This window comes from Saccostrea echinata, unplaced genomic scaffold (assembly GCF_033153115.1).
Source record: "Saccostrea echinata isolate AGI-Se365-2 ecotype Australia unplaced genomic scaffold, CSIRO_AGI_Sech_v1 ptg000064l, whole genome shotgun sequence".
Lineage (NCBI taxonomy): Eukaryota > Metazoa > Mollusca > Bivalvia > Ostreida > Ostreidae > Saccostrea > Saccostrea echinata.
This window is the reverse complement of record NW_026889813.1, coordinates 2,954,178-2,971,572: the sequence shown is the minus strand read 5'-3', so window position 1 is coordinate 2,971,572 and position 17,395 is coordinate 2,954,178. Positions and strand designations below refer to the sequence as shown.

The 17,395-nt window shown below is 33.7% G+C and overlaps 2 protein-coding genes across 2 annotated transcripts; one reads left to right on the top strand and one right to left on the bottom strand.

Annotated features, from left to right (window-relative positions):
- Positions 1–7,955: 7,955 nt before the first annotated feature.
- LOC133175764 (protein SPT2 homolog) lies at positions 7,956–15,859 on the bottom strand. The gene is made up of 6 exons (XM_061310875.1): positions 15,685–15,859; positions 14,740–14,926; positions 12,815–14,269; positions 11,679–11,841; positions 11,195–11,272; positions 7,956–8,389 (listed from the first exon to the last, which is right to left on the bottom strand). Exons 1-6 carry the CDS (start codon positions 15,736–15,738, stop codon positions 8,302–8,304), a joined length of 2,025 nt encoding a protein of 674 aa, XP_061166859.1. The 5' UTR covers positions 15,739–15,859; the 3' UTR covers positions 7,956–8,301.
- A 279-nt stretch (positions 15,860–16,138) lies between these two features.
- Positions 16,139–17,395, top strand: LOC133175767 (uncharacterized). Its single transcript, XM_061310879.1, has one exon. The coding sequence runs from the start codon at positions 16,158–16,160 to the stop codon at positions 17,211–17,213; it is 1,056 nt and encodes a 351-aa protein (XP_061166863.1). The 5' UTR covers positions 16,139–16,157; the 3' UTR covers positions 17,214–17,395.

The window sequence follows — 17,395 nt, the reverse complement described above, 5'->3', positions numbered from 1 at the left end:
ATGTTTATTTTTTTTTACAAAGAATTTATTCAACATTTTTTCATATACATCTTACCTGTTTATATACAATTCCAGAGTCTATTTATTGGTATGTTATGATGTTTGAGACATTTTTTTTTAAATTTATATGTTTCTGTCATTGAACTGAGAATTTAAGGTACTGATGATTATCATTGCACATTGTCTCTGTGAAAGTTTGTTTTACATTTAATTTCCCTAATCACAAGAAGTATTAGCTTCTAATTCCCAATGCCTGATGCACATTCCTTTGTTTTAATTCGTTGTTGTTTTTTTTTTTAAATTGTGCCTTTGAAACGCTGATCATATTCTGTTGCCATTCAACTTCAAATGTTTGATGTTGATGTAAAAAAAAAAATTGTTATACATGTGAAATAAATATTTGAATTTATTTCAAAATGTAAAAATTTTGTTTTTACTTCAAAAACAGATTGAATTTTAGGGATTATAGGTCAGTAATGGGATTTTTACAGTAATTAAAGCTTTCTGTTATACTAGAAATGTGTCCATAGGACATGAATGCCCTGCCATGAAACATGAAAAAGAAATATACCTTGCTTCTTCCATCTGAGCTATAAATAGGAAAATATGATGAAAGAAGAAATAATTTTTATTTTCTTTACATATGCAGAACTTGTACCTTTAGTACATGTGTTGTCTTTTAAAGCAAATATATAAGTCCCAGGTAGTATGTAATATGTAGACTTGTTTTATCCTATCTGTCTAACATCTAATGAAGTCTTGTTGTTTTAAGGAGGAATGCTACACCAGAATTGTATTTAATAGATCTTTAAGACATTCCTTTAAACTATGATTTCAGCATTGAAAGACTGATATTAGCTCTTAAATAGTTTTACAAAAAAATTTTAGCATTTTTTTTTTCGGAGAAAACAAAGAAAAAAGTTTTATTTGCAAAAAAGATGCTTTATGGTTTAAAATTTCTATTAATAAATGCATAATATGAATGTCTAATAAGATATGTAAAGAAAGGCTGGATAGACATTTCATTAGGTCACCTGAGTCACTCAGGTGACCTATTGCTATCTCTTTTTCGTCCGTTGTCGGTTGTAAACTTTTGAACATTTTCAGCTTCTTCTCTGGAACCAGCAAACCAATTTAAACCAATTTTGGCATATAGCATCTATGGGTGAAGGGGAACAAAAATTGTGAAATTCGTGGCCCCTGCCCCCCTGGGGCCTGAGGGGTGAGGCCAAAACCATTAAAATTAATGCAATCTTTAAAAATCTTCTTCTTTACTCCTGTACATCAAGCAGTCAAACTGTTGGCATGATTGTAATAAGCATTGAGCCCTCCACCAAAATTGTGAAATTCATGGCCCCAGGGTCAGGGGTTCTGGTGCTAGGGTGGGGCAATATAGATCATATAGTGAAAGTGCATTATTTCTTTGAAAATCTTCTCTACTCCTGGGTATTATTGAAACAAATTGAATACATAGTTATGATAAGCAAAGGTGACTCTACCAAAATTGTGAAATTCATGGCCCAAGGGTCAGGGGTTCTGGTGCTAGGGCGGGGCTATATAGATCATTTAGTGAAAGTGCATTATTTCTTTGAAAATCTTCTTCTCTACTCCTGGGTATTATTTAAACAAATTGATTACATAGTTATGATAAGCAAGAGTGACTCTACAAAAATTGTGAAATTCATAGTCCCAGGGTCAGGGGTTCTGGTGCTAGGGCAGGGCTATATAGATCATATAGTGAAAGTGCATTATTTCTTTGAAAATCTTCTTCTCTACTCCTGGGTATTATTTAAACAAATTGATTACATAGTTATGATAAGCAAGAGTGACTCTACAAAAATTGTGAAATTCATAGTCCCAGGGTCAGGGGTTCTGGTGCTAGGGCGGGGCTATATAGATCATATAGTGAAAGTGCATTATTTCTTTGAAATCTTCTTCTCTACTCCTGGGTATTATCTAAACAAATGCATAGTTATGATAAGCAAGGATGCCTCTTCCAAAATTGTGAATTTCATGATCCCTGGATCAGAGGTCCTGATGTTAGGGCGGGGCTCTATTTATCATAGAGTGAAAATGCATTAATGCTTTAAAAATCTTCTCTGCACCTGGGTATATCAGAGGCAAAAAGAGTAAAAGTTTTAATAAGGAAGGGTATTTTTACCAGATTTTTGAACATCAGGACCATTTGGTCAAGTGTTCTGGTCCAGGCCAGGGCTCTATTAGTTTGTATTCTACTGAGAGGAGTTATTCCCTTTGCCATTTACTTGTGATATTATTAATCACTGTAAATAATGTACTTGAAAGGTTAATAGAATAAGAGAATTATGCAAGAATTTTTATTGTATAATACAAAAAGTACTTTCATAGTTTTAATGATCAGGTAGACTTGTAAATAATAGATAAATAAAAATGAGACAAAAATATCTTGTCTTATTAAATGTTCATCAAAGACCTAGAGAGGCCAGTGTAAGAGACTTCAACAAGGAATTATACAAAAGCACTGATAGTTTGTTTACATACTGTCTGGTGAGAGTGATAAATGGGAAACAGATTAGAACCTAATTTAAGAACTGTTAATGAATACTAGACTAATAATATTGTTGATCCTGATCACCCTTTTTTTCTTGCTTTTGGGCAACAAAGCTTCGCCTTTCAGTTCATTTTATACTCTATGGATCCTCTAAATTGTTGTATTATACTCAGGTGACCATTAAGGCCCTTGGGCCTCTTGTTTTTTTAAATACCAAAAATATTCATGAAAATAAACTCATTATTTGTGAATATTTTTTAAACCTATGGGTAAAATCCTCATAAAACTAGTCACAACTAGGAAGGACATATGTTAGTTGGTCATATTTTAAAAAGAAATTGAAATGAATTTGCGAAATTTTAGGGAAAATAATTATTTAGATATTTGGACCAATGCTATCAAAATTAAACTATCCCGAACAAAATTAACACAAAACAAGATGTGTTTGTGAAACACTGATGCCCCCCATATGGCAACTTATATCGAAGGTTGAACTTTCTCAAATGCAAATAAAATATGTTGGTACCCAAAGTTAGGTTTTATCTCGAGGAATATACCTGTAAAATATGAAAGCCCCAGCAGCAACCATTGAATAGATATGGAGAAGGTTAAAGTTTTTCAAAAGTAAGTCAAACATCAAGGTCAAATGGTCAAATTTAATGGTGCCCAAGAAAGGTCTTCTCACAAGAAATACACGTGTGAAATAAGAAAGCCCTAGCACCCATTCAAAAGTTATGGCCAAGGTTAAAGTTTTTCAAAAGTAGGTCAAACTCCAAGGTCAAAGGGTCAAAGTTGTACCCAAAGGAAGGTCTTGTAACAAGGAATACATATGTGAAGTATGAAAGCCCTAGCACCAACCGTTCAAAAGTTATGGCCAATGTTAAAGTTTTTAAAAAGTAGGTCAAATTCCAAGGTCAAAGGGTCAAAGTTGTATCCAAAGGAAGGTCTTGTAACAAGGATTACATATGTGAAGTATGAAAGCCCTAGCACCAACCGTTCAAAAGTTATGGCCAATGTTAAAGTTTTCAAAAAGTAGGTCAAATTCCAAGGTCAAAGGGTCTTTGGTATCCATAGGAAGGTCTTGTCACAAGGATTACATATGTGAAGTATGAAAGCCCTAGCAACAACCATTCAAAATTTATGGCCAACGTTAAAGTTTTCCAAAACTGGGTCAAACTCCTTGGTCAAGGTCAAAATTGTTGGTATCCAAAGGAAGGTCTTGTCACAAGAATTACATATGTGAAGTATGAAAGCCATAGCACCAACTGTTCAGAAGTTATGGTCAAAGTTAATGTTTTCCAAAAGTAGGTCAAGGTCAAAGGGTCAAAGTTTTTGGTATCCATAGGAAGGTCTTGTCACAAGGATTAGGCCTACTTATGTGAAGTATGAAAGCCCTAGCACCAACTGTTCAAAAGTTATGGTCAAGGTTAAAGTTTTTCAAAAGTAGGTCAAACTCCTAGGTCAATGTCAAAGGGTCAAAATTGTTGGTATCCAAAGGAAGGTCTTGTCACAAGAATTACACATGTGAAGTATTGAAAGCCCTAGCACCAATTGTTCAAAAGTTATGGCTAAGGTTAAAGTTGGGTAAAATTTTGCAAAACTGGGTCAAACTCATAGGTCAAGGTCAAATCTTATGGTACCCAAAGAAAGGTCTTGTCACAAGGAATACACATGTGAAATAAAGACATAGCTCCAACCAATCAGAAGTTTGGGGCAATGTTAAAGTTTTTGCGGACAAACAGACAGACAGACGAATGGACAGGGCAAACACTATATACCCCCAAATCTTTGATTATGGGGGCATAATAAATAAAATAATAATTTATTGTTTTCTTTATGTACGGTATGCACCATTAAGAAATCTACTTTTTAACCTGTATTACACCTAAACAAATTAGTATTCTTGTGAATGTTATCATGCCTTTGATGCTGGATCAGACCTACATTTTCTGGATGATTGAACAGCTTGTTTCGGAACAGTTCCTTTTCTTAGTAACTAAAAGTCCTATCCAGATCAAACATGAAGCCAACAAGGAATGCACTCTACTTGAACACAATTTAGTGAAAGATTTTGCCTTGGATAATATTCAATGAGATGAGCATTGTAATCTTTGATTTCCTACGATTATTACCCCAATATACATGTAGGACATTACAAGCTTCAAGGTTTAATGAAATATTGTATTGTGAAAATTAATAACATATAAATTCAAGTTTTAATTTATACTGACAAAAATAATGTTCCCAAATCACCATCACATACTTCTTAATCAGAAAGCTATAAATATCTTTCACTCGAAAGAAGAGAACAAATTCTCTGCATTATTTACATATACTTTGTACATGCATTTAGTAAACCTGCAGTTCTTGTAAAAGATAACAACTGCATTCAAAACACCCTCTGCTTTTAGAGTGTATTTATTCAAATATTTACTTCCTTTCCATTTTATAATCTGAATCAATGCATACACATTTACATGTAGAAGAAAAAAAATTACTGCAAGAAGGAAGATTCTGTACATATAAATGCCCGTATAATGGGTATTCATCTCTGAAAATGAACAAAATATTCTAAAGTGTAATTGCACATTATCATTGATAATAAACAAAAAAATATGTTCTGTATAACAGAACTATCCAGTAAGTCTATTATTGAAACAGTACTGCTTCATCACATTTCATTCCATATCTCCAACATAAAAAGCATTAAAATAAATACAAAAATGTTAATTTACATAAATCTTAGAACATCTATCTACAGTATAAGTTTAAAAGGAATTGGCAAATGGGAGAGGGCTATACATGCATAAAGAAATTACAATTTTAGTCAACTCTGATCCAGCTTTCATCATTACAAACACTTTGATTCATTTTTTTTTCTTTAACTAAGCTTAACTAATGTACAATGCATGTATATTTTCATGAAAGATACATGTGTCATTTAAGAGAGGAATTTAATTTTTGAGATTTCATGAGGGCATGAACTACGACGCTTCACGGCATCATATTTCATGAAGCACATTAGCGCTTCATGATAAATATGCAGGCATGAAGTGTTGTAGTTCATGTACCTCATAAATTCTCAAAAATTAAATTCAAATCTTATATTTGCAAAGAATCTTAAGGAAAAATATTTGAAAATTTAGATATCAATTTTTTTTTCAAATCATTAATATCATCAATGTTTTAGTATACTTTAACTTTTACAAATATCCTCTTCAGCAAATATATCCATTTTCTAAATTAACTGTTGTGTCACACTGCTTCATACATGTACTTTCATTATTATATATAAATATACAATGTATCAATAGACAAAAAATAGATAAAGATAGTTCTGAGTAGAAAACTTTGATGTCAACCATCTTCCCTTACACTAATACTCATTTTATTCTAAGACTTATACACAAGTTATTAAAAAAAATTCTGACAAAATATCAAATTCACTCTGTATGCATCTTCATTAACCTTTATCACAGTTCTTTTTTAAGTTCATAAATGAAAAAAGTTGGGAATTTATCTTTTTTATCTTATTAAGCATGGCATTGTATATTTTTCAGCAAAATGACTAGAAGGGAATGGAAAAAATAATCAATAATTAAATCTTCAGTTTAAATTTAATTTTTGCAGAAGCAGTTTAAAAGAAAATCACAGAGATTTCAGTAGCATGTCATGTTTTGGAAACAAGAGGCCCAAGGGCCACATCGCTCACCTGAGCGAAAGCAAAAGCACAAATCAGTTCAGTATTGAAAAGATTACCGGGGGGGGGGGGGGGGGGGGGGGGGGGGGGGTTGAATTTTAAACTACCTGATGATGCTTCCATGTCAATTTAACAAATGGTTTTGTTGTACTTGAGAAGATTTAAAAAAAAAAATCCCATATATTCCTTTGTAAAAATTTGATCCCCCATTGTGGCTCTTCCCTATCCCAGGGGTCATGATTTGAACAAACTTAAATCTACACTACCTGAGGATGCTTCCATATCAATCTGACTAAACATAGCTTTTCTGTTCTTGAGAAGAAATTTTTTTTTCTGTATGTTCTTATGTAAAACTTTCGATCCCCCATTGTGGCCCCACCCTACCCCAGGGGTCATCATTTGAACAAACTTGAATCTACACTACCTGAGGATGCTTCCATATCAAAATGACTAATCATGGCTTTGCAGTTCTTCTTCAGAAGATATTTTCCTATATATTTCTATTTAAGACTTTGATCCTCCATTGTGGCCCCACCCTACCCCTGGGGGTTATGATTTGAACAAAATAGAATCTACACTACCTGAGGATGCTTCCACATAAATATGACCAATCAAGGCTTTGCTGTTCCTGAGAAGATTTTTAAAATTTTTCCTATATATTTCTATGTAAAACTTTGATCCCCCATTGTGGCCCCACCCTACCCCCAGGGGTCATGATTTGACTAAACTTGAATCTACACTACCTGAGGATGCTTCCATATAAATATGACCAATCAGGGCTGTGCTGTTCTTGAGAAGAAGATTTTTAAAGATTTTTCCTATATATTTCTATGTAAAACTTTGATCCTCCATTGTGGCCCCGCCCTACCCCCGGGGTTCATGATTTGAACAAACTTGAATTTACACTACCTGAGAATGCTTCCATATAAATATAACTCATCATGCCTTTGCTGTTCTTGAGAAGAAGATTTTTAAGGATTTTTCCTATATATTTCTATGTAAAACTTTGATCCTCCATTGTGGCCCCGCCCTACCCCCGGGGGTCATGATTTGAACAAACTTGAATCTACACTACCTGAGGATGTTTCCACATGAGTTTCATCTTTCCTGGCCCTGTGGTTCTTGAGAAGAAGATTTTTTAAAAGATGCTATTAATTTTTCACTAATTCTTAATTATCTCCCCTTGAAAGAGGGTGTGGTCCTTCATTTGAACAAAATTGAATCTCCTTTACCAAAGGATGCTTTGTGGGAAGTTTGGTTGAAATTGGCCCAGTGGTTCTGGAGAAGAAGTCGAAAATGTGAAAAGTTTACAGACAGACGGACAGACAGACAGCTAGACGGACAGACGGACTACAGACAAAATGTGATCAGAAAAGCTCACTTGAGCTTTCAGCTCAGGTGAGCTAAAAATTAACTTTTCCTGTTGAATTTACACAACGAATTTTAACAGCAAAATGAATACATCAATTTAAATGATGGAAACTGATACATTTGTAAAATGTTTGTCAACAGTTTTCTTGATTAAGCAATAATAAATTTCTGTCAACCAACTTTTCACCACTTCAAAACCACAGTCAGGTAAGTACATATTTACTTTTAATAGTACATAGTATAAATCTGGTTGAAAGACTTTGTAGTCATGTTGAACTTGAGGGGGGAGGGGGCAAGACTACAATACTAAAATACACTTTATTATATTTGTCTATTTTTTTATCTTTTTTTTTTAATCCACAAAACAAAATTGTAAACCGAAACTTGTATACAAATTCATATAAGCCATTAACTGTACAGAAGAAGATACATAATATCACAGGCACAACATATCAAGCGACTTTCCTGCAATCCCTCTGGATAATCAGAAGCAAAAGGTATTAACAAGGTATACAGAAAAACAAAGATAGTTACATGGCACTGAAGCACAATAAATAACAAATGCTTGCATCAAAAATGAACCCTTTTGACAATTTTTTATATGTCAAAAACCAAATAGAATTAAATAACATATATGAAAAATGCTTTTCTCTGATTTCTGTAACATTGGTCATTATAATTCCATCTGAGGTCTCTTAAGTTATCTTTTCTTCTTCTCCATTTTCCTCTTTAATTCTTCTTCTTCCCTCCTTATGTCTTCCAAGTCTTCTTGCAATCCAAGTCGTGCACTGCAAAATTACAAAATTATGAGACTGGTACAAACCAGAAGTCTCTGATGAGACTGTAGCTCTACTGGTCTGTACATATAACAAAGAAAAAGTAGCACTTGGATTTGAAACTTTGCAACACGCAGCAATAAATAGAATAATGTATCTTAATGTAGTCTACTTGTGTGCCAAGTAATATTGAAATCAGACCAAAACTGTAGGAGGAGTAGCGTTTTAAAGGATTTTCACAGAAATTTCTATTTTTAGTAACCATGGCAACATCGCTCACCAAAATCAAAAACTGATGCACTAAATTATGTATCTTAGTGTAGTCTACTAATGTGCCAAGTTATGTTGAAATCAGACCAAAACTGTAGTAAGAGTAGCGTTTTAAAGAAATTTCCCAGAAATTTCTATTTTTAGTAACCATGGCAACACCGTTCATCGAAATCAAAAACCGATGCACTAAATTATGTATCTTAGTGTAGTCTACCTGTGTGCCAAGTTATATTGAAATCAGACCAAAACTGTAGGAGGAGTAGCGTTTTAAAGGATTTTCACAGAAGTTTCTATTTTTAGTAACCATGGCAACACCATTCATCGAAATCAAAAACCAATGCACTAAATAATGTATCTTAGTGTAGTCTACTTGTGTGCAAAGTTATATTGAAATCAAACCAAAACTGTAGGAGGAGTAGCGTTTTGAAAAATTGTTTACAGACAGACAGACAGACAGACGGACGGACGACGCACACCTTACTATTGCATAAGCTCTTCTGGTCTCTGACCAGTAGAGCTAAAAATAATATCACCGAAAATACATCACGATACTTAACAAAAGCAAAGCAAATGTTGCTATAAATCCCACTGAGGCTGAGGTCAGAAAATAATATTACTGATTATAATTCAAGTAGACCAAATAATTATTCCTTAACATGAAATTTTTCTAAACATTATTTTAACTAGTTTTACTTATATACATGCAGTTATAACAAGTATATAGCAAAATCTGGTTACAGTGAATTTCAAGGGATCAAAGAAAAAAACTGATATAACTTAAATTTGTTATAGGTTCATAGCATTCTTATAACAAATCTTATAATGAATTTATTCTGATAAACATAAGTGCATGATCAATATCACTGTCTGTAACAGAAAAAATGTCATTACAATTATTTCATTAAATAAATATATTGATTTATTTTGCAAGTAAGCACTTAAGGGAGCAGACTGGGGTTTTATTGTGTGAAAGCTACTATAGAGAAACTTTTTAATTTTATACCATATGAACCTTACATTGACTTTAGTATACATGCCAAGTTTGGTGAAAATCTACCATCTGGTTATTTTTAGGGACCATCTCAAAATACAGGTACATTTACTATAGGATTATATAGGAATAATTTAATTTTGTTTGTATTCTAGCCTCTGATTGGTTAATATCCAAAAAGGAACACAAATTATTTCTGTATAACCTGGTTTGGTATGGGGACGCACCCCCTTGACAACTAGCTGAATCGTCTGTATCCATGCAATCATCTCATTTCTAGTCCTCGGGATTCATGGAAAATTCCAGATTTAATAAATGTACCTTTTACTTCGAACAGTAAATCGGATCTTACAACATGTAATCAAACAACATGGCTGCTAGGACTATGTATCAGTTTTTACCTCCCCTCGCTTCCCATCACTTCCGTTACTACGGTTGTATTATTGAGCGGCAAATTTGAACTAATAAAAGGCAACGAAATTTTACAACCACAGTTGTTTAATGATTTTAAAATTAAATTATAAGGAATGACTCTAATTCTTGGCCAAATTATTCGAGTATAACCTGGTTTGGGTCAGTTTACGCTGTTTTATAATCCGCTTCGCGGATTATAAAGCGTAAACTGACCCAAACCAGGTTATACTCGAATAATTTGGCCAAGAATTAGAGTCATTCCTAAAAAATACCATTTTTTCGCACTTCAGAGCAAATTTTACAAATGCTACTATAGACTTTTTGTTCAAATTATATTATTTGATGAGTAATACTATATTGTATATATTATGCAAGAAACACAAAATTCTACCGTCTGGTTTCCAGAGGGGGCATCTCAAAATGTCAAAATTCATGATATTTTCCTTTTTTTATGGAGTACATGTACTACAAAACATGACAGATACCACAGATTTACATAAAAAATAATAAAAATGATTGTTAGATTCTCAACTTCCTATGTTTAAAATTTCAAGAGCATCTATTTTGTACTTTTTATTTTATGACATAATTAATTACCCCAGGTCCCCTCTTACAGAACTTCGGTTATTCATAACGTCAAAAACACACTATTATGAAAACTCTCTACCCATCATTTAAAGAATCATTTAAAAAATCAGTCATTTAAAAACGTAATTAGAATTTTTAACCTTAAATTTCCTAAATTTGTTAATTTTTATAAATTATGTAGAAATAGTTGCTTTAAAAGAGAAAATACGCTTTATTTTATTATGCTGCGCAAAGTATTGCACAATGAAAACCCCAGTCGGCCCCCTTAAGCGCAATGTTTGTAAAACAAGATTTTGTAATCAACAACAAAGTGACAGATCTTCAAACTAATGAAATATTTTTTAATTGTTTCCCAAATATATTAAAAATATATTAATATTTCCAAGTGGGGATGTAATCATTACTTCCTTATACTGTATTAGAGTGCATGACACTAGCAATTTCTTTTCTTGTGCTTATGCTGTGGTGAATCCTCACTATGTAACATAAAATTCCAGGCATATCATTTCAGGCATATGACTGTTGAGCTTTAAGACAATGACACATTTATTTACCTTCTGGCCTCCTCTTTCATCTGCTGAGCAAAGTTTGATTCCATATTGGCAATATCTCGGTCACTTTCATACTTGTATCTGCAAATGGGTGAAATATAAATAATTAATACATATTACTTAATAAATGTATTAACAATACTAGGGCAATCATCTTCAACATTCAGCTCTCATCAGTCTGTTTGTTTTTCCCCTGTCTGTCAGTCAGTCTGTCCCACTTGAATTTCTGGAATTTTTTCTACACACTTGCTTATATTGAGCTGGATTTTTTGATATGTTAGTCTACCTTGATGAATTACACATCAAATTTTATTTCATTCCACCCCCTCCCCCTAAATAAAAAGTCTGAGAAGCCATGTGGAGAAAACTCACTGACAGACACCAGGATAGAAAGTCAGATGGATAGGAAACAAAGTCCTTTCTGTTTTCACCAAGATAGTATTTTTAAATCTTAAAGAATGTCAGAAGTGTCTGGTAATTTACTTACTTCCGTCGATCATAGCCAAAGATCTGGCGGATGTGTTTTGAGTAATCCATGTCCTGAGGATAGTCCTCCTCCAGGTCACTGCCCTCATCTGTGATGAAACCCTCCATCTCCTCATCATACTCACTGTCCTCCTCATCACTCTCAATCCGACGTTTCTTCATCTCTACATACAAAACACAACATCCTAATGAAACACAATTTATAACTAGAAGTACTGTGAGTGGCTAATAAAATGATATCCTCACTGCAAATTCTTAAATATTGTTGCATGCAATATAGTTCTTATCAAATTTTATACGTTTTCTGTCAGTGACCTTTGAACTTTCTCTAATGACCTTGGCTCAAGGTCATGACACACACAGGTCATAAGTAATCTCTATTTATATATCCTGTATGAAATTTCAACATTCATTTTTCACTTTACCAAATACAAATAGTCATTTAAAAAAGCATGCAAATTGTTTTCCACATCTATCAAGTCCTAGAAAATCTGCCTGGCCAAACCCTCTTTCCTCAAATATAGGACACTGAACATAAAAAAAACAACTTGAATATTTAAATGTCTAGTAAATTCAGAAAGATTACACATGGTTATTCATCTGATAAATAAAACTGATTCTCTACCTTTAAAAAAATATTTCAAAACTCAGGAATTATTTTACCTGTGACACATTTTGATGTGAATGGACAGAACCTTGAAATCATTACATGACATTTACTGTATACCCAAATGAAATGTAAAAAGTTATCATGGTTACATCAAAATCTAAGACCCTCCAGGTTACTGAAGTGGCCAACGAAATGATCAAATTGAGTTTCTGAGTATAAACTTGTCCCTGTTCTCACAAAAACTGATGTTTTGAGGCTGAAGATTTCCAGTAGTATCTAGTTTTGTTTCTGTTCCCTCAGCAAGAAACAATTACAAATAGAAATCACAATATTTCAAGTACAATGGACCCCAGATTTCAGAAATGACAATCTGTTGCACCATTTAGATATACCTTGAGTCAATAATTTTGAAATATTTGATACAAAAGTACTCCATACAAAAGTATATGATAGAATGATAGGGCAAAAGTATTCACTACCTGTTCAAGAAAATGAAGCCTAACATAGTTCTAATCAAAACATTTTACCTGGTTTGGGATGGTTTTTCTTTATTTGTCCATAAATACGATCAAATGGATTCAATGCAGCCTCCGGTTTTTGTTTTGGTGGTCCACACACTAATACATTTTCATTCTCACTGTCATAAGCTCTCCGTTTCTCAGCTGGTTTGTGGGATGACTGTCCGTTAGGTCTCCCCAAGCTTGGAGAGCCTGTGCTACCCTTTGACATGGACGGACTGTCCACCCGTCTTTTCTTTGCATCAGAATTATCATGTGGTCTGTGTAAAGCACTTGATGATGAGGATTTTGAGATCATATGTGATGATGGTTTTGAATTTGGATACGCCTCTGATTTCCGTTTTAATGTGGAATTCATTTTGCTCGTTTCTGGTGAACTACTTTTGACTCCATTAATTAACAAGTTTTTAAGTTTCGGAGAACTACGATCCTCTCTGCTTTCCCTGATACTCTTCTCCTTGGAATGTTTAGAATTTCCATCATTGTTTTCTCTCTTACTTGATGATGATTTGTCATTTATATTTCCACTTGAAGTCTGAGCTTTTCCCATTAAGGACGTCTTCCTTTGTCTACATGCTTGTTCTTCCATATATCGGTCCCTCTCTTCCTTCGTCATTAACCTATCTGTCTCTTTCTTTGGCTTATCCACCTTCTTCAAACTCTCCATTGTCACAGGCTCACTGGCTTTGACTTGAGCTAGTTTCAGAAGGTCACTAAAACCCATAGGTGGAGGCATTTTCTTACCACTGTTATGTGCCTTGATTTTCTCACTCACAGAAGGCTTACTCAGTTCCTGTCTCACAGAGGTTGTACTTGATTTGTTATTTAATTTATCTGAGATCTTCTCTTGCTCTGACTGTTTTTCACTTTTGCTTTTCTTTTCAGATTTTTTGTCCGAGTCCTTACTGCTCTTTGACTTCTCCGTCTTTCTTACTACAACTGGTTTCTCAATTTCCACACCTTTTGCTTTTATTTGCTGCAATAGTCGAGCTCGTTTCTCTTCAAACTCTCTTCGTTTCCTTTCTACTTCTGTCTCATTCTTAATTTTCTTCTTTTCAATACTGTCATATAAATGTGAACTTCTTTGTTGAGAGGAAATTGCTGTAGGTTTAACAGTTGTGGGGTCTATTTTCTCATCCTCACCATTACCTGAAGAATTTTTTAATTTATCTGACACTTTGTCTACATGGTTTTTCACTTTGGCATCAGGCTTGTGCTTTTTTATAACATCAGATTTTCTGGATTCTGAATTCTTTAGCAGAGCATTTTTGCCAGCCACAGATGCTGTTCTGGCCTTTGATGATATTGATGTTGATGTTGAACCTGATGAAGATGAGGTAGAACTTTTAATATCATTTTTGTCTGTGGTACTCTCCCCTTTCTTGGGGATTTTGAATCTGTTTCTCTTTTCCTCTTCTTTCCTTCTCCTCTCCTCTTCTTCTTTTTCTCTCTTTAACTTCAGCTCTACAATTATCAACATGTCAATCTTATAAAAATTACTTTTTTTCTGTTGATCATTAATCAATGTAAATCAGTACCTATATTACACATCTACTGATACAGGTTTGATTTCCTTGTAGTTTTATATGATTTGTATAGTTACATTCTCCATTTTGAATCCACAATTTTCTATCCATATCTGTTCTTGCCTATTATTTGAGTAATATGACTATGCATGGTGTTAATTTTACAGTTCTGTTCTGTTGTACTAAAAGCAGCAAAAGTAAAAATAAAGCTGTATCCAGTTTGTCATCATTTTCACAAGTATGTCGAATTCCTAAGCAAAGATTTAAGAAGAGCTTTTTTTCATATATTACAATAATTGTGCAAACATGTTTGAAAACAATGACTAAAGTAAGCATGGTAAGTATACGTCTTAACATTATCACAGAAGATGAACACAATATCGACTCTGATGCAGCTCTATAACTAACCTTTCTCCCTCTTCTTTCGTTCCTTTGCCTCTTCTATTTTACGTTTGATCCTCTCCCTTGCCTCCTCAGCTTCTCTTTTCTCCCTCTCTTTCTCTTCAATAAGCTTTTTTACGATCTCTGATTTTACTTCTTTGTCTTTCTTTTCTTTCTTGGGAGGTGCAAGTTGAGTGCTAAAGACTTTCTTAACCTGTAAAACAATGTCAGTCATGCAAAATCATTATTAATATTCTAAAACATAAACAAGAGTGCTATACCCCTGTTACCACCACACTGGCATGGCATCCAGAAGGAAAAAGGAAAGTAGGCCGGCCGAAAACAACTTGGAGAAGAACAACGGAACAAGAAAGATTACAGCTGGGATGGAATAGTTGGGCATCAGTGAGGGCAGCAGCCAAAAACAGAGACAGGTGGAAGAAGTGTATCGGGGCCTTATGTGCCAGCGGACACGAAGAGGATAGGTGAGGTAAGGTAAGGTGATACCCCTGTTTATTTTCCTACATTGCCAACACACTGAGCAAATTCTATCATTAAACTTGGTCCATGAGACAAAATCATTTTAATTATAGAACATTCTATCTTATATATCTTACAGAAAAGTATAAAAAAAAAAATATGTATAGTTTATATTATTTCTATATTATTACTATTATATAGCATTGTGGAATATTTTCTTATGACATAAACACCCCCCTTTTCCTACTGATATTCGATACTATGTAAACTTCTCCACAGGGTATTTGATATATGGGTAATAGATATCATTCAGACATTGACAGGATTTTTTCTTCACCGTTATTAATAAAATACTCTACTTCAAAATAAGATTGTACATATAAATTTTAAAAAAAAAAAAATCTGTCAACGTGGTGATTAAATCGCAGGCATATTTTGACATATGACAGAACACAACCATGTTTATGTCGACAATAATATTATGTTAAATACCTGTTTCGAGCTGGAATTTTGAGCTGCTATTGAGAGAATGTTTTGAAAGTCCATTTCGGAAGAAGGACAAACTTTTACCGCTCGTCAAACGGAGAAAACTGCAGAAATTCTGCTTACTTCATCTTTACATCTTCTCCAATCCAATAAACAGGAAGATGAGCTTACACTGCCACCTATGAAAGTCGAGTGAAAGAAATGTTTGAAAGCTATATGCATCACGTACCGAAAGCAAGCGCAAGTATGACACCGTGATGTTTAAAGGAATACTAGGAACCAAAAGGAAAAGCAGAAGATTTTTTCATTTTTAAGGTATTTGGTTTTTTCTTCGTTTTTCTGTTTTTTTTTTAATATGATTAAATTTAATTTACCATTGGTAATTTAAGAAATATATTTTTCCAGCAATGTCAAGGTCAACATAATAAAAATTGCCGCTGATTTCATTTCTTTTTTCTTTCGTTGAATGACGTTTTCAAATGTCATCAAATATGTTTTCTGTCCTGATACCAGCGGTCAAAATTGTGTCAAAACGTTGTACTGGAAATTTACTGAGAGCTAACAGAGTTTGTTTTGGGTTATCCATCAGCATTTCTGACAGGAAAGACGATGATTTGTTAATGAATCCAGAGACTTTTATTTTGAGGAAAGCTAGTCCAACTCCGTACAATGTTTTTGTGGCTGAAAATATAAAAAGAGTTCAAAAGGATCACTCTGATAAAATCAGAGAAAGATTATCAGAGGAGTACAAATCACTTGCAATCGGCGAACTTCTAAAGTATGAGGAAAAAGCAGAAAAATTTAAAAAAGACCAGGAGAGATACAGAAAACTGGTAGAAGATCTTCCACTGGAAGCTAAAGATGAACTACTTTTAACTGTGCTAGAGAAAATGGAGAAGAAAATAAAAACAAAAACTTTGAAAGAGACAAATAAACCCTCTCTTAAACATTTTAATGTTCTTAATTTAGTCACCTTAACAGAGGGGGATCTCCAAACCCTTTCTGGCAAAGTGAGAGAACATGGAGGGCTCAGAAAAATTACAATCCGTCGAGAGAAATGGAAGACTTTGACAGAAGATGAGAAAGAAAGGCTGAATCAAGAAGCTAAAAAAATAAGAGAGCAGGAAAAATTATCATACTTAAAAGAACTTTCAAAATGGATGGTGTCTTTGATTGAAAATAAAGATATCGATGAAATTTTTCCCATTTTAGAATTAAAGGAGATGAAAATGGTTCTTGATCATTTAGCTGAAATTAAACCTACAAGAGCAAGAACCTCGAGGAATCTTTTCTTGTCGTCAGATTTGGGAAAAGAACTAGGGGTAACAGTTAAGAATCAATCAGAGTTATACAACAATCTATCAAGGGAACAAAAAGGGGCATTTGAAGAAATGGCAAAAAAGGAAAAAGAAAGAGCTGATAAAGAAAAACTGCAATGGCAAAATATGCTGGAACAAAAGGGACTAACAAAGCTTATTCAAGTTTGGAAGGAACTGTGTGTTATGCATGGAAAGAAGAGTAATGTGTTTAGTTAACAGTTTTAAGTTGTTAAAGAGTTCCATCATTTACCAACAAGTTACCATGGATGGTGCATATATTACAAATAAATGACATGATGGAAGGTAACTGTTGTAGACCTCCCCACTTGTGACATTTTTCAAAATTGAATGATGAATCATTTTCTATCATTCTATAGAAACTTTTAAGTTGTAATTCA

Excerpts from the sequence above, each read along its gene's own strand:
- LOC133175764 (XM_061310875.1), bottom strand. The coding sequence starts at position 15,738 with ATGGACTTTCAAAACATTCTCTCAATAGCAGCTCAAAATTCCAGCTCG. Across the intron at positions 14,270-14,739 it reads ACGAAAGAAGAGGGAGAAAG|AGCTGAAGTTAAAGAGAGAA; the intron begins GTTAGTTATAGA and ends TGATAATTGTAG. Across the intron at positions 11,842-12,814 it reads GAAAAACCATCCCAAACCAG|AGATGAAGAAACGTCGGATT; the intron begins GTAAAATGTTTT and ends TTTTGTATGTAG.
- LOC133175767 (XM_061310879.1), top strand. The coding sequence starts at position 16,158 with ATGTCATCAAATATGTTTTCTGTCCTGATACCAGCGGTCAAAATTGTG.